The sequence below is a fragment of the Numenius arquata genome, chromosome 11 (genome assembly GCF_964106895.1).
Source record: "Numenius arquata chromosome 11, bNumArq3.hap1.1, whole genome shotgun sequence".
NCBI classification, from domain to species: Eukaryota; Metazoa; Chordata; class Aves; order Charadriiformes; family Scolopacidae; genus Numenius; species Numenius arquata.
In genome coordinates, this window is record NC_133586.1 from 29359349 (window position 1) to 29382495 (window position 23147).

Below are 23147 nucleotides of genomic sequence, written 5' to 3' on the forward strand. Positions count from 1 at the left end.
AGCTCTTTCTCCTAGAAGCGGTGGTTGGTTCCGGGTAGGCCTCACTGGGAGGCTGAAGCCACTAAAGAAATGAGCCGATCTCAGCTTGGTTCTAAGGTTATTTTCAAATAGATTCGCTAAGTTTTGTTAAACTATGTTTTATCCAACCTAGACAGTGCTCTGGGACACCTGCTTGATCTGAGGCATTTCCATGCACCTGGGGTTTGGGGCATCCCTGGGCTGTGCCACCACCCCACAGCCCACCACAGGCGAGGACACGGGGATGCTGCGCCCCTGGGGTGGCCCTGGGGAACCTCTGCCACCGCCACAGGGAGGGCAGTGATGATCAACAGCAGCACATGCTCGTTAATGATCCCGTTCGTGAGCATATGATCTGAAACCTGAAGTGACTTTGGGATGTGTTTCATTTCTCTTCAGCATTCACAGGCTCAGGCAGCTGCTGTGGGACTGGGCAGCGCGGTGTGTGGTGCTGGTCGTGTTCCTGCTGGCAGCAAGTTCTGCACAACGTGGGTATAAACCGATGGCGACGCCTTTGCTTCTTGAAAGGTGAAACACTGGTGCTAGAGATCACCTTTCGTGAGTAGATGCAACGTTGAAGGTAAAGCTGAGTTTCACGCTTCATGGGCTCTCACTCTTAGGACATGCAGTTTAACATAAAAATGTGTTAGAATGCAATTTGATGGCACAATAAGGCTTTCGGTCACTCCTGGCAATATTTGATTAACATATGGCTGGTCTCTAGTCACTTTAGTTACTGGGTTTGTAGGATTTGGAACAGATTTTTCCAAATCGGAGAGTGTCAACAAAACACTAAAATAAATGTCACAGCTAAAAGCCTCCTGCCCAGTCACTGCAGCTCGTGCTGATGGAAAGTGTTGCTGAAGCAAAAAAATTCCAGCACTTTTAGAGAGACTTCTTAACAACTCTTTCAACAGAGATGAAACTAGATGTGTTGAAATAACACTTGTCACTTACATGTTTATTTGAAGTATGATTCTAGTTTATAGTATCATTCAAGATTTCGTTCAAATGCCTGTGTTCCCTGAAGAAATATGGGTCTGCTGTCCTACCCTGTCCTACTCCCACGCATACAACACCACTTTTTTATTCGAAGTGAGTATCTTTTTCAGACTCTAATAACCTGCTTCTTGGCTCTTCATTCTCTGTCTTCGGAGACGTGGTGATCCTTTTGAGCTGTCAATTTTTAGCCTGGTATAGGCTTATAAATGTATCACACTGAGACTATGAAAACTAAAGCTGGGGGGGGTTTTGGCATAATATTGTCCTTTTAGAGAATTTCCTGGGAAACTGAGAACATCTTATTTTAAAAATAAATAAAAGAAATCATTCCTTCAGCTCTGGACTTTGCTTTCCCTGCTACTTGGCTATGGATAATCTTTGGGTAAATTACTGGAAAACAAGCCTTAAATTTTTAAACATTATTTTCCAATCCCTGTTTCTTAAAAAAGATGTTTTGTTTTGTTTTGTTTTTTTAATTGGGTGACTCCCTCACGCCCCACAGAGCAGCTCTGCAGGGCACAGCCTCTCCCCAGCGTGTCACTAGGCATTCCTCAGCACACAAGAGTCCCTGGTTTGGGTCTGGTGAGTACTAAACCTTTTCCACTGTTTTATCTACCTGTAGATACTCCGAAAGCCTGCACAGGCTTCAGTTGGGGTCTGGCCCAGCCGGAGCTTGGTGCTTCCCTCAGCACCTGCAGTGATGCCTGCGGAGCCGGGCTGCAGCTGGGCTGGAGCTGGGCTGAGCGTGGTTTGTAGGAGGGGAAGCTGGACCAGCCAGGACTCAAGGCCCTTTGGTGCCCCATGTCCTTGGTATGGTTGTATTTCAGGGGATCACATCCAAATGGATTATTTGCCCAGCAGTGCCAGTAAAAGCACTTGTGAGCCTGATGTGATGTATGTAAATAGGCTGAAAGAGCAGAAGGAGGTGTTGCAGATGTCAGCATCTGTGACCCTGGGCAATACGTGCCTCTCCTCCCACAAACCCTCTCCGTGGCAGGGTGACAAAATGAAACCGCTCAAACAAACTTTCTTTAATGATTTAGGCTTAATAAAATCCTCCTTAAGCCTCTAAATCGTTTCCGCAAAACCTGCCTTTTAAGTCATCTGTTGTCACCTTCAGTCCGGGTGCTATTATTAAAGCAGATCTGTATTCCTTCACTGTAAGGGCACCCTGGCTATAGCTAATACCTTTCCTTCTAGGGCAGCAGTTCCCGGGTCTCGCCTTCATGCGAATCCAGTGGTTTTGGTTAACACCCGGTTAATGCCTCGTGGCAGCAGCTGCAGGAAATGCCTCCAGCTGGTGCTTACATTTAAATATTTGCACTAGCATGTTCCCACTAGGCTAGCTGAATAGCAAAATATTGAGTTCAGTGCACTCTCACTACTTGATGTTTTTATCATTTAAGGCTTGAGACAACTTGTAAATGCTTAAAATAGCGTGAAAATCCCTGTGCTGGCACAGACTCCCAGCCTTATTGGAAGGCTGTCTGCTGTTCTCCTGGTGTAAAAGTTTCATATGTTCCACAGAACAATTATGGTAAAACAGAATTTTAAATAACCAAACCTATATGACACTTATCATTGAAAAGGAAATCCATAGCTTAAGGGTGTCAGAAAAACAAATTGATTGAAAAATAAGAATTGATGACAATCAGCTGTCCATTGAGTAAGTATCCTGGCTTCAGTGGGCTCCTATAATCCCATTGATTTCCACAATTTTTTCGCAAGGGCATTAAATGAATGTTTGTCTGTATAAACTACAAATAGCTACACTTCTGCGGAGTTCCTTACATTGGGAACCTAACACGCAACAAGCCGAAAAACTTCTCTGAGGGAAGGAAGAAGGGAGAAGGGTTATGGGAAGCAGCTGAGCACCTGCTCCTGGCTGCAGGAGCAGCAGCTCATCCTGGCGCTGGGGGACAAACCTCTGACAGTTTGGGCTTTTCACACTGACGGGCTGAGCCCTCTCCTCCTTATCCTCCTGCTCCTCCAGCAGCTCTGGCCCTGGCCTTTTCGGAACTGCTTTCTTCCAGCCATCCGTGCCCCAGGCTATGTGCTCGCTAGGGTTAAGCTAACTGGAGGCTGCCCTTTGCCTGCTGTGAAACCTCCCTGCAGAGGTACCAGGACTGGGAGGGTTGTGCCTGCTGGGGTCAGTATCTTAGTTCTTGCTCATTGCTCCTTGAAGGTCCCTCGCCCTTGCCGACAGGGAAACGTGTTTGCTGGGAAGAAATGACAAACTGTCACACACAGGCTAACGTTCTCTATTCCTGCCCTTTCTGTGACTCTGATGTTGGGTCCTACAGCTCTTCACAGCACAGGCTCCCTGCTGATGCCTGCAGTGTCCCCTGGTTTGGCGTACAGGTGACAACCATGTGCTCACTTGCGTTTTTTCGGAAATGACGAATCCAAAATAGGAGACACCAACTTCAGCAGTGGGATGGGTGCAGCCTCCCAGCCCCCTGCCGCCATATGGAGGGTCTCTCGGAGGGTGGGAAGCACTGGTGTCCGTTAAGATAGCTGGTAGTTGGCTGATGGGGTCACACCCATGGCACAGGAGGGGTTTTACTCGGTTGAGTGTAATAGGTTTACAACAGGTGACCAAAGCTGTCCCACGGGTGTTTCAGACTGGTTTAACTAAATCTAATTGCTACTTTAATGTCTCTGCAGTCCTCAGAAGTGACAGCTGGCTTGCCCAAGAAAACACAACCACCAATATGTCTCAATTCTTCAACAGAGTGCTGGTTTTTTCCTGCCTTTTATAATTAATCTTAAAATCTTGGTTGAACACTCTTCTTGAGGAGGGAAAGCAGAACCTCGGTGTTGCTATTTGTAATGGAGGAATATGACTGGGGGTAAGAGGCTGCTTTTACCACCATGATATTCGTAAATAATGCTATGGATGACAGATACCAGGTTTGCTGTTTGCTCTTTGCTCTGAGTGTGAACGTATAACCTCTAGTTATAACCTCCCTCTGGTAGGGAAACCTCTCCCTCAGCCTGGTCTGTCTTGGGAAATGACAGCTTTAGCTGTTAGACTAGAGGTGGGAAGGAAATCTCTTAGTTGGTATCTAGCAGTTGAGATGGCCATCCCTCTTACTCCAGACTTTCAGCATGTTTTGATGCTGATGCCCAGCCCTGCCACTCGGTGCCTGCCAGCTGCAGACAGGCACAGGCCATTTCTTGGCTGGGTCTGACAGCTTGCCTTCAGTGCTGTAAGAAATCTTTGCCTAAATGATAAGCCACTTATCTTCAAATTGTTGTTTTTTTTTTTTTATTTAACTCTGAATAAATACTCTGCTGTGCTGGCTAATAATGCTGTCTCTTTGGGCAAAAGAATGGCTCAAGTTTAACCTTAGCTGTTAAGTCATTAATTATCTTTTTTTAACAGTATGCACATGCTCACACACCCCTTTAAATATTTCTGAGAGAGAGTGGTAGTATCCAAACACATCGTTACCAGCTGCAGCCAGCTCAAGCTCAAACATCACACCCACGGTCTCCTTCGGGTGTAGATGAAATCCAGATGCACAAGCACTCGAGTTCTCCACAAGGGAGATGCTAAATGGTACATAAGAACACTTGTATCTCAGCCTTTAATACCATGGACAAGTTCAGATTATTTTTGCAGCGACTCTAATGACTAGCTGTTGGCTTCTCTTTGTTCAAATCTGTTGTTTTAACCATTCTGGACGATTTAAAAATGCCAGAGTTTCCTAAACACATCTGCTGAGTGAGAAAGTTCACTTCATCTCAAAATGGCTTGATGTTTCAGGAAATGCTTTGGCCCTTGCAGGAGTCCCAAGCTGGAGAAGTGAATGTGAGAAGCTTCTAGGAATGTGGAGCAACTTTGCTGCTTTTTCCTACCCACAGCTTTATTTTTAGCATGCCTCATATATAAGCCCAGGGTCATGTCTGGGAAACAACGGGAGGTACTTTAGTCCCTTTGTATGTATAGACTGTTCATTCTTGATTTTTTTTTTTTTTTGGCTTTATGGAGCAGATTTTCTTCTTTACAGCTGTGATATTGCCACGAAATTGGAGGTGATTCTCACAGACTCATTAGGCATCAAGTTAGAAACGAAATGAAGCAAAAGGAGTTTTGTGCAGTGTGGCAGGAGCGTGCCAGCGCTGCTGTGGCTGGGACTGCACAGAGGCACCAAACCCGGAGGTGACTCCATGCTCTTGGGAGGAGGACCCCGTGCTGTCCCCACGCAGGGAGCTGTCAGCCATCCGCGGGAGATGTCTGAGTGTCACCCAGCCCTCATGCTCGGAGGTGTTGTGGTGTCTCTGTGTCCCCCTATGCAGATCTCCAGGCACTGAGCTGGAAAGCAACCTCTTGCACAAGTTGCAATATGTATCTCTGCCATCACTCTTCAGGTGGCTGCTTATGTTGGTTTTAAAATTAAATGTCTTCATCCTGTTAAGTCTTATCTTCGTAGAAGGGTTATTGCCTGTAATGCATCCTGAAAGTGACCAGGGAGGTGCCTGCGCAGGATGAGCCCCTGCTCTGAGCCTTTCCCTGGCAGGGAAGAGCGGGGAACAGCGCAGATGCACCTGCAGTTATATTTGAGGATTGTCTTTGTCCAAACCCCTTAATGACTCTTTTTGAAATGGAAACATATACTCAGTGCTTTCTCTTCCTCATGATACTAACTTCAAGTATCTTAAAAATTAAGGCCAAAAGATCAGCTATGCCTGTAAGTTTGTTGTATCGAATGCATTACACGTGGCTGAGAACTACCCCATCTGCTCTGCAGGTCTGAAGTGTGCAGTGGCACTGAGAGGATGCTTAATGCTGTGTTCACAGCCTCAGAGCAGTCACTGTGCCTGTCACCAGCCCTGCCTCGAATTTCTTTCTGCTGGGCGACATTAATTAAGTTATCTTAATCGGGATGCAGGCTTGCAGCACCAGTCCACAACATAAGACATCAGCTCTAAAGACTCCCGGTTGCTCTCAGACCTGCCCTGGAGGGGATGCAGATGTGTGCTCAGTGAGGAGCATCCAGCTGTGGGAGTCTGGTGATTTATCATCTGAGGTACAGACGAGTGCGTGTGGCGGTGATGTGTGTGCTGGAGCAGCCAGGTAAGTATTGCTGTGCGCTGAACTGGCTTCAACAAATACCGTCAAAACTTACTCCTGTGAGATGTCAGACCCAGACCTGCTGCCAGAAATGGCAATGGTGGATGTGTACAGCCCATATGTAACATCAGCAGCCATTCAAGTTATTTTCCCCATCAATTTATTTTCTTTTTCAGGACAGATTTTGCCAAGGAGCTTCATCGGTGCTGAGCTATGTGGTGGGTATTTGCTTTTTGTCCACACACAGCAGCTTCCATTATAAAGCTATTTCATTCTCATGTCCCAAAAGGGGAGGGAACCTAAGTTTAATGATTGGATGTGTCTCTACTTCTTCCAGCAGGCTCTCATAAGAACGTATTTATGTGGGCACTGTGTTGCAAGCAGGTAATTGAATGGATATGTGGCAAAGGATTTTTGTACATCCTTGTTGCTGCTTCCAACCCCTGCCCAGGCAGCATCAGTCATGATTCTGGAGTATGCCCTTACAGTGAAGACGGGGCCAAGGGTGCCCTGCAAAGAGGTGTTTGGAGGGCACTGTGGTGCCTGGGAAGATGGTTTCTGCATCAGTCTGTGTTTATGTAAGTAAAATAAGGCTGCAAGGCCAGAGCATTACTCACCCCTCTGTACAGGGCAGCGAGTGCATGGGAGAGCAGACAGCACAGGGGAGTAGTGCCTTTGGAGCAGGGGTTCTCTGAGGATGTTCCTCAGGTAACTAGTGAATCTGAGTCCTGGAGACCTCTTCTGTTTGAGTGGTCTCTGCACAAAACCTTCACTCAGGTTAACCCCATAGCACAGGAGAAACTTCCCACTCCACTATTAGACCAGGCTGCTCTGTTCAAAATAAATGTTAACAAACCCTGAAAAAACAACAAAACCCATCCCAAATAAACAACTACACACGAGTAAAGGACACAGCAGGCATGTAACCTACCACACAGACAGGGTGGATTAGCAAGCTCAGAGAGGAGGGGACACCGTTCCATGGATGGCTACTGCAGTGCAGTTGGGAATGCGAAGGTAGAGTCTCCCAAACACGCGTTGCCTCGCTCTTTATTTATTGCGGGCGGCAATTTATTCCCGGGGCGGCAGGGAACGGCTGTGTTTACAGGAGGAGGGAGCGGAGCCACAGAGCTCTGCGCAGGGACGCTGGGGCCGTGCCCTGGGCTCCGCTCCCCGCTTTTGCTGGGGGGATGCTCACCAACTGCCTGAGGATTTCTCCTGTGCAGGAACTTTGGAGTCCAGCTGAAGAGGCAAACGCTGGGAAAACGGACCTGCTTTGGTCCTAACGTGCTGCAATTTCTCTCTGAGAGGCTGGATCCGTCCGGACGAGGATGGAGGTGCTCGGGAAGCCCCGCCTGAGGCGATGCCTCAGTGACCACCCCAGGGGCTCCAGGGGCAAGGGCTGGGACGGCTTCTGGAAGAGTGCAAGGGAAAAACGCCTCGCAGGTCAGTCCAAAGGCGCATGTAATTCTGTGCTGGCGTGAAAGGAACATCGGGGCTGTGGCCCTGATCAAGGAATGGAAACATGTCTACTTTTTTGGCAAGCGCACTCCTTTTAATGCTGCTGCCTTGTGTGTCGTACCAGTGTGCTGCCTTTGTCTGTGCTGCTTTTTCCCTTTGTGGGACTGAGTGGGTCTAGAGCTTTGAATTTTCAGATTTATCTAGAATTTTATTTCTAGCTGTCAATCTTTATACTTGTTCTTTGGCCGGAGTTTTGTGCACATGTTAAAAGATGAAGGTGTCCATCAGCTGCACAGTGCCCAGCAGCCTCTTCTCAAGGCGCACAAGTAATTTTTAAAGCTGTATGACCACAAGCAGTTGCAAGAACAGGCCCAGAAATAAGCCTGAGGGCATAAATGAAGGAATATTCCCTTAGATGCCAGCTTTTGGGTAATGATACATAACAAACTTGGGACAATATAGCAAAATACGCTTTCTGAGACACTAGTTGTTAGTGCACAGACAAACACGCTGCTGGCCTGTTGCCTGGGGAGGGAATTGTGAGCATTGCATGGCAGGATGACATCAGTGCTTATGAAATACACACTAAACAAAACCTCCTTCTGGAACAGGAAGTGTTGCTGGAAGGACCTTTGTGGGCTTTAAGCCTGATATCTTGTGGTAAAAATACATATGCTTTTAGGGGCAGGGAGGAATACTAGGTAGGTAGACACAAAGAGTTTCTTCCAGAGCTTTGATTTCAGATCTGGCAGATTTTCAGAGTGAAGTCGATACAAAAGTTCTGGATAAACCCAAGTGCCACAGACCTAACCTTTCCAGACCATCTCAAGGTGCACGAAGTACTGTCGCGTCCTGTTAGTAGCTAACTGTGGGCAGTCCAGCACTGAACCACAGTGCTGAGGTTATTTTTAAGTTGAACTCCAAAGATCTTAGTGGACAGAGGGTAAAAAAAAATCATCTATTACTCAGCTTTTGCCTGCACTAGCTGATGTAGGAGCTAATTTGATGCAAGGCCAAATAGAGAACTCTCAGTTCGTATTTTTTTCGTGCTGCCTTTTGTTGCCATTGTGTTCTTGGGTGTTGCTGATCTTCACAAGGACTCCAATGAACAAGAATTTTGGGGCAAATAGTAAGTGAGTAGGTAGTGGGGAGTAGCTTGACTAAAATAAAAGAAACATGAAATCTCCAATTTGATCCTTTCAGTTTGGAAATCTGTGCCAACCCCAGCAATACTGGGGTTAAGGATGGACACCTGCAGGAGGGGGATTGTAAAAGACCGGATGATCCCGAGGGCTGGTGTGAAGCAAAGCTCTGACCAGGCTGGTTCTGCTGGCACTCCTTAACGAATATTAGTGGATCTGTCACTCCAAGGTCCCTGGATTTTGCACTATTTAATGACTGCCAGGGCTGGTTGGGTGCCCCACAAAGGCAGCATGGTCTGCTGCATGCCCAGCGGGATCTGTGCTGCTTGGGGTGGCCGTGCCACAGCCCTGCTTGGTCTGTGCTGCCAGGAAATGGGCAAGTCCTAGGAGGAGCAAGCAGGTGGGTTTGGTGCCAAGTATCTCCTGGGAACACATGGTTACACACCCTGAGAGGCTTGTCTGGTGCCTGTGCTTTGCAGGAAAGGTTTCTGGTATACTGCATAGTGAAAGCATATGGAAACAGCCCTGTGAAACTGTTGGGCAAAAAATACATATAAAATGTTTTCTTTGGCTGGAACCAAGAACTTCTTGTCCCTGACATGCAAATGCATGGCAGAAACCCTTAGAGACAGGTTGCTTTACTGGCTAAATCCAGATTTTTACCTTCATGTTGTCTTGTCTTTAAAAACAAATAAATAAATGACAATGCCAGATGGTTCTTATTGACCTTAACATTGACTTGTCTTTTAAAAGTTAAAAAGTTAAAATAACCACACTAGATTGGTGCAAGCGGGCTCTTGGGATCTGAGAGCCTGACCCCACCACTTTGCCATTTCACTTAACATCAGCATCTCTGGTATCTCCTTGGTGTGTTTGAAATGTAATTGGTATCTACAAGCCAAAGTGTAACTGGAAAGCCCTTAAGAGTGACAGGACAAGAGGAAATGGGCACAAACTTGAATATAAGAGTTTCCACCTAAACTTGAGGAGGAACTTCTTTACTTTGAGGGTGGCTGAGCACTGGTATAGGCTGCCCAGGGAGGTGGTGGAGTCTCCTTCTCTGGAGACATTCAAAACCTGCCTGCATATGTTTCTGTGCAACCTGCTCTAGGTGGACCTGCTTTGGCAGGGTGTTGGACTAGATGATCCCCAGAGGTCCCTTCCAACCCCATGTGATTCTGTGACTGCCACAGAGCCCTTTTTCTGAAGGTTTCTTTTCTTCTACCTGGTGCTGTCAGGAAATCTGGGGGTGGTGTGGTTGGTGCAATGTGGCATTTTTGAGTGGCTGCTGCTCAGAGAACCTGAGCTGACAAGGCTAAGGGTCAGTTCTGGGCTCCTCTTCATTTTTGGTGGTTACGGAAATATATGAACTTGAACCTGCGTGGTTTTTCAGGAAGACTTTCTAGGATGTCAAAAATAGTACGTCTATCTCTCCAGCTATCTGTCCCTAGGTCTCACACTCCAAGCTGTCAGACTGTCTGCTAGCAAGTGTGCACAGACCAGAGCCTCAGGTGGCCCGATGACAGCCTGGGCGGTGGTGGGGTCCGAGGCTGCCCTGGGACCCTGCTCTGCTGAGCACGGAGGAGAATGCTGGGCTTGCTAAGCAAAGTGCCTGTGTTGTGCCCCTTTTTCGGTGCATGGTCCCTGTCACCAGCAGGGAGCTGGCAGCATCCCAGACAGGACAAGAGTAATAAATGTTCTAGTACTGAAAATGGCTTTCTAAATTATTTTTTTAAAAAGAAAGTTGGTGGGTTGCGCATAGGCCTTTCCACCTGTGGCTTGCATTCACCTTTGCAGAGACAGGTTTTGGTGGCAGTATTCCCACCCAGCAATCTGCCACCTCTTGCCAGCAGGGCATCCCTCGCTCTTGCCATCCCTCTCTCCAGCCCCAAGACTGTGTTCAAAATAAGTCGAAGCTGCAATTGCCAAACTGAGACTCCCTCCCTGCCCCGAGCCTAAAGGCATTTCACTCTTTATAACAAAACCTTTCAGAGGTGCCAAGGGGCTTAACTGTTATTGCAAACATCCCTGTTGCTCTTTCAAAACGAGAAGCAAGTTGTTCTTTGGGCTGAAGATGGGTTTCAGTTTGGAAGTTTATTGATGCTGCCAGTGAGGCATGATGTGCTCCTCCCCAAGGATGGAGCAAAGAGGCTGCCAAATTAGTTTGAGACTTTCAGTGGAGGAACAGGACATTGGGAATTGTATTTGTGTGTAAGATCTGCCACCCGGGGGTCTCCAAGATCCTCAAACAGCTTTGAAAGTCCTAGCTTTAATTTGTGTGGTCTCATCATGACTCTGGCATTGGAGCATGAAGGCGTTTGAGCTGGACTGAAAGGTAACACCAAACCATAGTCACTGCTTGTGCTGTGGAAACCATAGTCACTGCTTGTGCTGTGGAGCCCATCAGACCAGACCAGCATTACAGCCCTTTGGGGGCGGTGAGGGGTTTGTCACGTGTAATACAGGTTGTGTTGGTCAGTAGGAGCAACGAGCACAAATGTTTCTGGGGAGTTAAAGTAACACAAATTCTGCCAGATGGATGGTCTCTTTCTTCTGTAAAAGAATAGCCAGAACTTAAATTACAACTTTTCCAGATGGTATGAATAAGGCTGAGCATGATGAGGAAGCCTTTCGAGGAGCTCAGAGATCAGGCATTTGCTGTTTCTCGGGAAGGCTTGTATTATCCCTCTGTCCTCAGCTGCTGTAAGGACACCAACTCCCACTTCTGGTCCTGGAGCGTATCACAAAGATCAGCCTTCAGGACCACAGTTTATTGTAATTCTCGGTTTCTCAGAAAGAGGTTGTAAAATAATAATCCTGATATTAATTGGAAAATACATAAACACACACACAGAGAAACAGTATATCAAAATATGTTTTAGTTTAGAAAATAAGACTTAAAAAAATTGAAGATCTTTCAATAGTTTCCTATGAAAAAGTGCCTACCCCTAGTAGAACTCAGCCTATCCCTTCCCATGGTGACACAATTTAGGTAATTCTTAAAAAACCAAGTTGTAGCTTTCTTAAAAAATCCATAGAGGTCATCTCTTATTCCACATACAAGCTAATGGGCTTTTAGCAATCGGTACCTCTGCTCTTTAAGGTATTTTAATTCTATTGAGTCTTTCACAACAGCCATTCTGGCATTTCATTTGGCCAAAGCTGTTCCCTGCTGCTGTAGCACGTGCCCCAGAAGTACGGGCTTTTGTCCAGAGGGCTGTGCTGGTACACGTGCCATTGTTGGTGATATGGGTTAGAGCTTCAGTTTTTCAAGTTTCTATGGATATCAAACATGGTCTGTTATATGTCAGAGGAGAAAAATTGTTTTTAATATACCGTGTTTGATAGACTTATATTAGAGAAATATGGGAGAAAATTAGGCATGACAAACTCCTTGCTTTGTCAAAGTAATTCTTCATACTCTAATTGTATTGTTTTCTGTACAACAGAGGCGTTATATGTTATTGTGACCGAGTTCAATCATGCCTGAGATATTATTAGTTCTTCTACTTAATGATGTTAAAACCAAAGCTAATGCAAGAAAGCAACTGTATTCAGCAGAGTAAAAGATACATTTTCTTCTACCTAATATTATTGCATCTATTCTCTTCTAAAAACAATGTTGTGATAAGGCTTTCTAATGAAGGAATTAGGGAACTCTTCAGTGCACTTGTATTTCTGAGTTAACACAAAGGAGAAGCAAGTAAAGCCCCAAGAACGGTATCAGACCTGCTCTTGGCCGGGTCCCCAGAAGGGGAGATGAGCAAGCTCCTCCCAGTGGCTTTGTCCCCCTATTTTGGGGCATAAAATAAACCACACCGAGAGCTTTTGAGGGGGGAGACAAGCCAGAGCCTTTTGAAACAAATCACTTTGTGCCAATCCAGCCACTGCACAGTATGAAGGGCTGGGAAGTAGAGATTTAGCAGTGGGTTTGGGGCTGGCTCCTCTCCTTCTCCCTGTGCTCTATGCTGGGGGTCTCCACGGTGGCTCCCCTGGGCTCACAGGAGCAGGGGGACTGAGACACCCTTCCCCTGCACTGGGAAGGGGTGGAGGGCCAGGTACCCCCCTTGGCTCTTCTCCCATGGTCTGTCAGGGGCTCTTTCCAGAGCACTGCTTGCCTCGACAAATATTTTGCAGTGTTGTCACAAGCACCCAGGGAGACTGCCCAAAGCTGTACTCAATCCTAAAAAAATGAAGCATGCCATAGCCCGTGCTGTGTCCCTGCCCACCACTGTGACTCAGGGCCAGAGGGAAGGGCTCCTTCCAGTTTGTGCCATCCTGCCTCCCTTTCTCCCAGTGGTACCTGGCCCAACCCCATCCCTGGGCCAATGCAGCCCACCACGGCCAGGCAGAGATGGTTATCTCCCTGCCCACACAGTGCTGCTCCTGCTCATCTAAGCACAGCACCAAGCACTCCTGACCAGCCCAACTCTCCCTGCAAGAGCACTGAGGCCCAGCCCTCTGAATGTATTTTTTAGGGACTATAGAGCGATTTGGCTCTGTATGGGTTGAGATTTCCTCGTCATTCTAGTCTTGCAGTCACCACCAGCGACTTGTGTTGGCTCAAGCCTCCTTTCAAGACATCCTTCCCCTGCCTGTATGTATTGGCCGCCCATAATCCAGCCTCTGCTGGGCTTGTGTCTGCGCACACAGCTCTGCCGAGCCCTGCTTTGAGATGAAACATCTTGTGTTGACTCGTTTTGACCTGGGCGACTTTCCAGAACAGACAGTTGCATGCGAGTTACACTGGGCTGTGAGAAAGCAGCATGGACATGTTTTTCCTAAATACAAGGGACAGAGTCACGGGTAGTATTTACTACCCTGAACCAGATATAAGAGCTCCAGTACAGCTACTTCTCGGCTTGTCCTGGACTCTGTGAAGAAAAGTGAGTGATGGCTACCTGGACTGAGTCTCCTCCTGGCTGCAGAACAAAGCAGGTTTTGGTGTGTACCTAGCTGGAAGCCTGGAGACACCTTTCATTTGCTTTAAGGAGAAGTTCAGGGGCAGCAGGGAAGCATGATGAACATCAGCCAGTGCTCTACCACTTGCAGCCCCCATCCCTTGTATCATGGGCAGGGGATACAGGACTGAGGTGGCATTTGGTGAAGGAACTGGAATGTTGTCCACACCAAAACCTGCTAACTAGAACAAAACCTCACCACTGGTAAGTGCTGGGAGAAGGGCAAATGGCATTCAGTGGTGTCGCAGCATGAGCTTTAATGCACTCATACCGAACTGGACCAGGTGGCATCTACCTGGCGTCCTCTCCCCAGCACTGGCCAGACGCAGAGGCGTGGGGACTCCAAGCCTACAGAAACACACCTGTATGCAAACAACATATATGACAATACTACTCCAATTTAAAAGTATTTAAGATGTGAGGGTATGGGCATCAGTGACCCTAAAAAGCTCTGCAAAGAAAGTAGAAGATGATACACTGGTTAGTGTATGACAGGGTGGCCAAAACACTAACACAGCGTGTGTGCACAAACTCAGGTGACTTTAATGAGGAGCTGAAGAAGGTTGATTACCTTCCTGACAACTGTTGCCATTGCTCCTGGGCTGCTGTGCTTAGCCTAAGCATCGCAATTCAAAATAGAAATTGGTAAAGTGGATAATACTCTCACTGGAGACCACATAGGAGATCCAGCTACTGGATACCTGCTGTTCCTTCTGGCCTCGTGGTCTCCAGCAATGACAGAGGGGAGCAGCAGGAGCCTGTGGTGCTGCTGCTTCGGCAAGGCCGGGTCGCTGGCAGGGGGAGGCTGAAACTTCCTGCACTTGAAGGAGGCTCAGATGAAGAAAAGCTTATTAAAGAAAGGGAAAGCAAAATGGTCATGTTCTCCTGGTGCTCTTTCAGGTTCTCTTTCCTTCTCTGATGCCAGCATCTACCCAGGCAAACCACCGCTGCGTTGTTTGCCCAGATGGCTGCCAGCTGACCCGCCGGCTACAGAACTCGTGCTCACTCACTGCGAGCCACACAGAAATGTACTGCTCTGTCTCTGTAAACAGGCTAAAAATACCGCGGTCCTGTTCCTCCGAGGGCCCGGGAGTTCAGAGAGGCTGGGAAGGAAGCCGGGGTCAGGCTGCCTCCGGGGAGCAGGCGCAGGCATCCCATGTGGGCACGGAGCCACGGGACAGTCCCCTCCGGCTCTGCAGAAACTGGGGCTGGCTAGAAGACACAGCGCTGGTCTCCTGCCGCCCTGGGCCTGGTGAGTCAGCGGTGCCAGGTCTCCTTGGGCTAGTGCTGATCGTGCAAGACTGTGGGAGATGTGACTTGGAAAGCCCCAGAGCTATGTGAGAAGCCCAGTGCGGCAGCGGGGAGCAGCCTGGGGTGGTGGGACTGCTCACAAAGCTTGGCTTTGGTTCTGCTCCTCTTCTGAAGAGTAATTACTCTCTTTTCTGTATCTCTGCAAACATTGGGTTCAGTGCTGCAGGTACCAGCATCCTGCAGAACACTGCCTTCTCCAGGCAGTGCCACCCCCAGTCAACCTGGGTAACACTTTTCTGAGGGGTGCTCTGCGTGAGGCTTGTGTCTCCATTTCCCCTGATATCTGGAGTCAGAAAAGACTGTTCTTTCAGACATCCTCTTTCATTCCTATTTTCTGTCCTCATCACACCAGTGTATTTTGTCAAAGTATGTGGCTATCCTAACCCCATCCCCATCAGGGTAACCAGAACCCAAGTCTGGATGTCTCCCTCCACAAATGATGCAGAATCATGTTCCAACCAGAAACCTCATCAGGAGTTATTTCCGTTTGCTATCTATGTCTGGCAGCCACAAGGACCTGGAATATTTTTGGATTTTCCTTCATTAGTGCTTAACCTCGTTTCCTAGTGTGAGACTGTGTGGCACAGTTAATCAGTAATGAGCACTGGTGCCCCATCAGACACTACTTCTGTGCTGTGAGCAGCTGAACACAGAGACCAGGGATCAGCTCTGGTCTCCCAGCAATAACGGCAGTGATCTCTGCTGTTGTGCGCTACCTGGTTTCTCCATCTCTCCACTGTACTTGTAATTTAAATTTCCCCTACCTGAGCTGTGGTGGTGGGAGCCAGGGATCGGCTCCTCTACTTGGGTCTGTGGGAACCACTGAGGGCTGGGCAGTTCAGTCTCAAATGGAGAGGGAATAGGTCTGAAACTGAATAAATACACACTGTGGGCGATAAATACATTAAAGCCCAAATATGTTACTAGCATCCTCTAGTCTCTACCCTCCTCAAACCCCCAGCGAACTCCAAACCTCCCAGCACTCAGGTGGGTTAGTGTGGAGGTGGGTGCCACCTGCTCACCTTCCTGCAGCCTGTCTCACCGGGGCCCTGGCCACACTCACCACTGCGAAATACATGCAAACCCCACTCAGCTGCCTCTTCCCAGCCAGAATGAATTCAATACGGAGATTGTTTTAAAGAAAATAACCTTTGCTGTGCAAGTATTTCAGCATAAAAGCACCAGATTTAGCACGCTTTTCCCATTGCCTCTGGCAAAACGAGAGCGGTGTCAGGGGCGGTGTCCGCATTATAGCACTGGGCAACGTGCTTTGCACTGAGCTCATTCAGCTGGGCCACGCTCCAGTTTATCGAGGATTTCTCACTGTCGTAACTCTAGTGCTTCGAGTACCTCTGCGCATTTCATTTGTCTCCGTCCCGCAGATGATTTAAACTATATGCATCCTGCATTTATGTCCTGACAGCATTTCTTGCTGGGGCCCGTGCCACCCACACCTTTGGCACTGTCAAACTCAATCCCTGTTGCAAACTCGGTTGTAGATGCTGATGTGAGACGGCAGCCGAAGGGGCTGCTGCTGAATACGGAGGGAAAGAGAAAGGAAACGGCATGTCAGAGCCCTGCTGAGATGCAAAGAGTGGCTGGAGGGAGCTGTGACCGAGCTGCTCTTTCCCAGGGAGGATTCTCCACCCCGTCCTGGGTGGGATCTTGGCGTTTCTGCTTAAAGCCGAGCAGACGGGGTTGGAGTTCAGTTGCCCCGGGCAGGACTTGCTCGCTTGCAGGGACACAGGAATAACTTCTGCACAGGACAGTGATACGTTGCAGTTCACTCTCCCCATGGAAGGTAGGAGGAGGTTTATTTTCTTTCCTTGATTATTCTATGTTCTTTAATTTTATTACCAGAAAACAGGGCGTGAGCTGTTTCGGGGGGTGGAATGGCAAAGGTGTGGGTCTGGCTGTTCCCTCCTGGCATGTGCTCCTTCGCTTTGGGCTCATTTAGACAGAAAACAACAAGTTTTACAATGATAGATTTTGTGTTGGATTTAGGAAAAAAAAAATGCAGTTATTAGGAATCATGAAATCGAATGCTTAAGCATCTGAAAGTCTCAGGCAGGGCGTTCAATGCCAGAGCAAAGCCTGGTTTGGGCTCGGCCGAGGTTTCTCCTCTAGAGGGTAGCAGCAACCTGCGCCGGTGCGGCGGCTCCACCGGCTCTGCTCCGGCTCCCGCCGCCCCGCACCGACCCAGCCTCCCGCGGGGGACCAGAGGGCCCTTTTGGGGGGGATGCACCTGTGCACGAACATATGTATATGCGTGTTAACAATGTTTTGTTAAGCATTTCGCATGTCATTAGCCGTTAAATTCATTTGTTGGCTAATAAATGGAGGTTTTTAGTTTGCTTGATAAAAAATTCTGTGTCTCACAGCAAGTGTCAGCCCAGGGCGGGCAGGGCAGCCGGAGAGGGCACCGGAGGCTCCTCTTATAGGGATCACCACCCTCACCCCTGCCTATGTGTGTATAGGCAGAGGAGGAGAAGGCTTTCCTGTGGGGGACGGAGTGGGATGATGGACAGCGTGGGAGCAGGGAAAGCAGCAGCAGTGCGTCGTGGTGGGGAAAGCATGTCGGCCCTTGGGAAAACATCAGCGTTGGAAGAGAAGTCACTCTGAGCACTGATGCCTCTTCCTGAAAAGTAACAGAAAAAGCTATCTGTTTACTGGGAGGAGGGTGCCCTGAGCAGGCAGCAATGGGGTGGGTTGGTGTCCTGGCACCCTACACAAGCAGGGCCTGGTGAGGGGCAACGGGTGCTGCTCCAGATTTCAGCGCTCAGCCATGCTCTGGAGTCCTCCCCATCCACCCCAGAGCAGGAGGAGTTTTTTGGGTATGAGTTGAGCGTGTTTGCTGTCTCAGCTGGCTGGACCCCTTGGTTGCTCACCTGCTGAGCCCAGGGACCTTCAGCAGGGCTGGAGCCCCTCAGAAGCACTCCCAGTCTGCAGGAGCTGGTGCCCCTGTGCTGGGGCAATCATTGCTCTGGCCACCAGCTGGGCCAGCTTCAGCTCCTGCCTTTGCCAAAGGCTTGCTTTGTAATGCTGAAAAAATCCTACAGTAACTCTGATGGAGCTGTAGGAGAGTATTAAGTGTCTACATGTCAGATGGTGGCTTTTATTTTATTGCTCCATGTAAAACATTTTGTATTCTCTGGGCAGGAGATGGAAGTCTTACAGTGAATGTTTTCAGAAAATGAATTAGTGTCATGTTGTCCCTTCCCAGTGACGCTCCCCTGACAGAAGGCTGCCAGGGCCCTGGCTGCCCAGCCTCGCCAGCAGCTCTGCTCTCGCATGGGCTTTGAGGACTGTTTGCCAGGGCCACAACTGGGAATAACACTGCATTTCTTGTCCTTTGCCTCTCTATAAAATAAATCAAGCTGAGTTTTCAACCCTCTGTTTGCCGATGCTCTCCGGCCAAGTTTTGAGTCAATTTATTTCTCATTGCTTTGCGTCACCCTGGCGATGTGCCGAGCACGAGAGCTGAGAAGAAACACAATTAGTTTGCTGCATGTGAGGCCAGGCCTGACCGTCCACCCACCCATTGGTACACACGGGTCTTCTAGGTGGTGGAAAAGGTGTACTTTTTAAGGCAGAAAATTACTTGTCTTTTGAAAAATGAATAAATTTTTGACAGAAGCTAAAAGTTGTAAGAGGAGAGTGGGTCACCAGAACAGATACAGCAAATGTGGTGGGAAGCGACCCAGAGGGATGCTGGCTGGAGGGCAGGAGGGGCCGAGCCAGTGGCCATGCCATGCCCAGCAGCAGGGAAGGACCCACCTTGCCCCATGGCTGCTATGCCATAGGGGTGCTGGGCAGGGAGAAGCCACCATATGTCTGCTGTCCTGTGTGTTGCCTTCACTGGTGAGAGCTGCTTGTAAAGCCAGTAGAAGCGCCCAGCATGAAGCGGGCAGTAGGGCAGCCCAGGCCCTGGCAGTACTCGTTCAGGGTGTGTGGCGGTGGGGAAACCTGCTGGGGTGCTGCAGAGGCCCCCCCAAGCAATCGTGGAGCTACTGGGGTTAGTGCTGCTGGCCATGAGCAGGGGGCAGCCCCATCCCCAGCACTGGTCCTGTGTCAGAGAGCTATTAAGAGACCAGGAGGAGGTTCTGGAAGGGTTTTCAGGTGGGTTGCTGTTCTTTTTGGTATAAATTTGCCATTCCAGCTTCTGAAGTCCATCATTTAGGGACGCTTCCAGAGGCAGCACTGTCTGACACCTGCCCTCGTGGTCTGGCAAGGCCCGTGCAAGAGGGGCTGAGCGCGCACCCTGCCAGCAGCACCCCTCCCCCCTCTGCCTCTTCCCCTTCCTTTGGTGCTCCTGGGAAAAGGCAGGACCTGAAGCTGTTGGAAGGCATGCTTGTGTGGGAAGGGAACTTGGCTTCTCTGGTGAATAGATAACATCAAATAAGTAGCTGTTTTATGCATTAAAACAAAGCTCTATGAAAGGCGAAAGACAAAGGAAAGGCCCTGCTGACAGCTCGGTAGGTTTTTACTGTGGTAACTTCTGGCTTGTGCTTCTGGCTGCTGGAGCCTGGGGACCAGCTGTGAGTCTCGGCTTGGTTCAGCGACCCTAAGCAGCTGAAGCAGGATTGGTGCCGGCCACCCTGGTTTCAGCTTTCTGGGGCTGTGGTACTGCAGACCTTGCTGCTGCTTCCATCGTCTTCCAGACACGGAATCACAGAATGGTTAGAGTCGGAAGGGACCTTAGAGAACATCTCGTTCCAACCCCCCTGCCATGGGCAGGGACACCTTCACTAGAGCACGTTGCTCAAAGCCCCATCCAGCCTGGCCTTAAACTAGGCACGGGGCAGGAGCGGGGCGTTTGCGGGGGATAGAGGTTTGTGGTGGGTGACAGAGGGGTGTGTGAAGAGGCCAGCGCTCGTGTGCTGCACAGCAGCTTTCCGCTTTCCTTCCCAGCTCCGAACTCTCACACAAGAAGGAGGAGCCTTACATGCTCTGGGCAATCCTGCTTCGGTAGGGGAGTTTGACTAGATGATCTTTATGGTCCCTTCCAACTCTAAAAATTCAGTGAAATTCAGTCAGTGAGCCTCTTGAAATTTGACCTTTTTTTCTCAGTTTTACTCCTGTGTGTGGTAATTGTTCCTCCCTTCTTTCACAAAGCAGCACAGTAATCAGATGATGTCCCTGACTCATGCTACCCAGCCTTGCATGATGAGGCCTTTCTATTTGTTAGGCAAACCCTATTGATTTAATTTCTGTATCGTTACTCAAGCTAATATTGAATATGTCACTGATGATGGTGCATGAAATCGAACAGGGTCTGAAAAAAAAGGTGAAATATTAAATAAACCCCTGCCAAAGGAGGGGAAGGAGGTGGTGAATGTGCTGTGGCTGCTGCTCCACCACTCCAGATGCATGTAGGCTGTTAGTGCCTTTGGCTTCTGGGAAATGTTGGCATGGCTACCTGAGCTGGTCAAACACCAGCACTGGGTGCTGCTGGGGGACACGGACTGGAAGCAATGTCAAATAGTGAATGGCCAAACGCGTATCCAACCCCAGCATCTCCTGTGCTGCCAAAGTTGTGGCTCTGGAGGCGATGCTGGCAGAGCAAGTCACTTGATGGCTACCTGGATGGGAAGAGGATGGGACTCAGGCAAGGAAGATGAGAGATGTCTGCTGAGGTGGATCTACTGTCCCTTTCACCAACACACCTTAGCCTAAGCAGAAATAGCCGTCGTACCCGGCATTGCACATAAATATATAATTATGCATAAAGATGGCTCTGAAGAATGTAATAAATCCAGACACGGCTGTGGCTGGTTTTCCAGGAGCTGTGGGAAAGATGTGTCAAACACAGCTTTCTCTATGCTCTTGGGGTAACTTGCCACTAGATGTCACAGCATGCTTGGGTTTGTGGCTGGGGACCAGGCGTGCCACTGGAGCTGGGGACCCCCACCCAGCCCACAAAGAATGGGGGCGAAGCTGTTCCATAAAGCCTTTCCATTGGGCTGAAGCAAATAAATAACATCTTTATGTCTGTTCTTTTCTTTTAGAGTGTTTTGGAAACATTCTTAGATTTCACGTGTCACTCAGCAAAGTCAGCGAGACCAGCAGGTGAATAATGAGGTTCACCTGCTGCCAGCCCACAGAGGTGACCTCCATGGGACCCTGACCGGTATCCAGTGGCCCTTCTCCCACTGCAGCAAACAGCAAACTCTTGTTAGCGTCAATTAATTTAGCAGGAGTATGCTATATGTGTTTCAAAGGCTCTTGCTCTAAGGGGGACACGTTCTGCCAGTGTTCCCGTTCCCACCATCACGAGGGGCCGGGGCTGGTGCAGCTCTCTGGTGCTGGCCTCTGCCTAAACCATATCCAACAGCTATTTATAGGCACACAGGAAACTGCGCCAGACCCTGCGCTTCCTCTCTCATCTGAGCTGAATCTTAATCAGCTCCGCAGCGCAGGGAATGTTCATTTTGTGTGCTTTTTCATTGAACATCGTGCTGAGCACCAGTAGAATACGTACGTGGTCAGGTTTGAGCAGGCTGGTGATGAGGTAGGCAAGTCATCTTCTAAACTTGCTACAGTTTTATAAAAAAATGGGTATATTGTTAAAAGATGAGAAGTAGATTGGAGTATGATGCATTTGCTGAATAAATAAATGAATGAGAGCATTTAAAACCTCCTGGTGGAAGGTACCACCACCCATACCCAGGCAGCTCTTGGGTGAAGTGTAGCTACTGAAGTGATGATGGCATCACTCTGCTGCCTTCATTCGCCCTCAAAAATGAGCACGTTTTTGACAATCTCAAACTGAACAAATGACACATCCTCGTGTTACCTGGGGTGGACAGTGGTATTCTTTCCTCGTGTTCAGTAGCATCGTAGATCTTGAGACCAGGATCTGCCCAGCCTGAGTGGGGATCTCACGCTCTGAAGGCTGGTCTTTAGCCTGGGGAGCAGCCCCCCAGACCAAACACTGCTCCCTCCTTGTGTGCGGGGATGTCAGGCGGATGCAGGCACGCTGTGACATGAGGCAGAACTCCTGCACTGGGTGCATGGGGAAGTGTCCAGGCGGGCTGTCCGTGCTCCACCCCTAGATCACAGTGTGCCTGTGCCCTCGGTCTCCTCCCGTCAGGACAGATCTGGGGACCTTCACACACAGAGGCCCCAGACCCTGTGGGGAGGTACCTAAGGTGGTATGTGCATATGAGTAGTAGACTTCTATTTCCAAGCAGTAGCTGCACACCAATGCCAGCTCATGCACTTTCGTGCCGCAGGAGGTGCCCGACAAGTCACCTTGAAAGACCAAGAGCCCACTCCCAGGCTGCCCATGGTGAGCAGTTCCCCGTCAGACACCACTGCCAAAGAGGGAAAAGGCAAAGCTATATCTTACTTTATAAATCACATCTTTTTTCAAGTGTATGTATGTATTTAATTCTTTTCTTCTCCCCATCTCCAGAAAGCAGGGCTGTTCCCGTGCTGGCTCTACCTGCTATGTCAGCACATGAAGATGCTCTCATAGGATGTAAGGATTTTTCAAAAGGGTCCATAATTTAATAAAAACGTTCCTAATAAGCCTGTGGTTTTCAAAAGTTATCTAGAAAGAAAACTCATTTTGAACCTCGGTGCCCTTCAATCCGTAGCAGATTCGCTCTTGCAGTCACCACTGAGGCTGTGCACCCAACGTGTCTCATCAGACCAGCGTAACAGAGGGCTCTATATGTTCAATGCTTTAGCTGATTAGGCTACTAATTACAGAAGCTAGAGAGTTGTTTAAAGCGGCTGGAAGGAGAAATCGCAGGGATTTTCCTTGAACTGCTTCCAAACTGATAAGACATTAAACAAAGAAGAACTTGAGGAAATTTAAATTACAGCTTGTGACCTGAATGTCAGACATTGTGCTGCACATACACCGAGGAGCGCTTTCTCCCAGCAACAGACAAGATGGATGAGGTATAGCTCCAAACCGCTCGCTGCTATTAATTTTCACCACATGAATCTTTCTGACCAATAACACATTATCATTTTGCTTTGTCTGGGATTGCCTTCCCCCGCCACCTCCTCCCCGTGGCACCAGCCCAGAATATGTACAAATCTTCTTTGGTGACAGTGTGCTGCTGTCTCAGAGAATGAGACTTGAGCCACCCTGTCATTCCCATTCACCTGCAATAACTGTCACAGCAGAAGGTGCTTTGAGCGGAGCAGGTTGTTCTT

The 23147-nt window shown here is 48.8% G+C and overlaps 1 protein-coding gene across 1 annotated transcript in view; it reads left to right on the forward strand.

Moving 5' to 3' along the window:
- The first annotated feature begins 7290 nt into the window (after nt 1-7290).
- The window catches only part of LOC141470182 (rho GTPase-activating protein 7-like), a 59425-nt gene continuing 43568 nt past the window's right edge, over nt 7291-23147 (forward strand). The window contains 1 exon segment of the mRNA XM_074156107.1: nt 7291-7546. Coding sequence (XP_074012208.1) covers nt 7291-7546 — 256 coding nt within the window.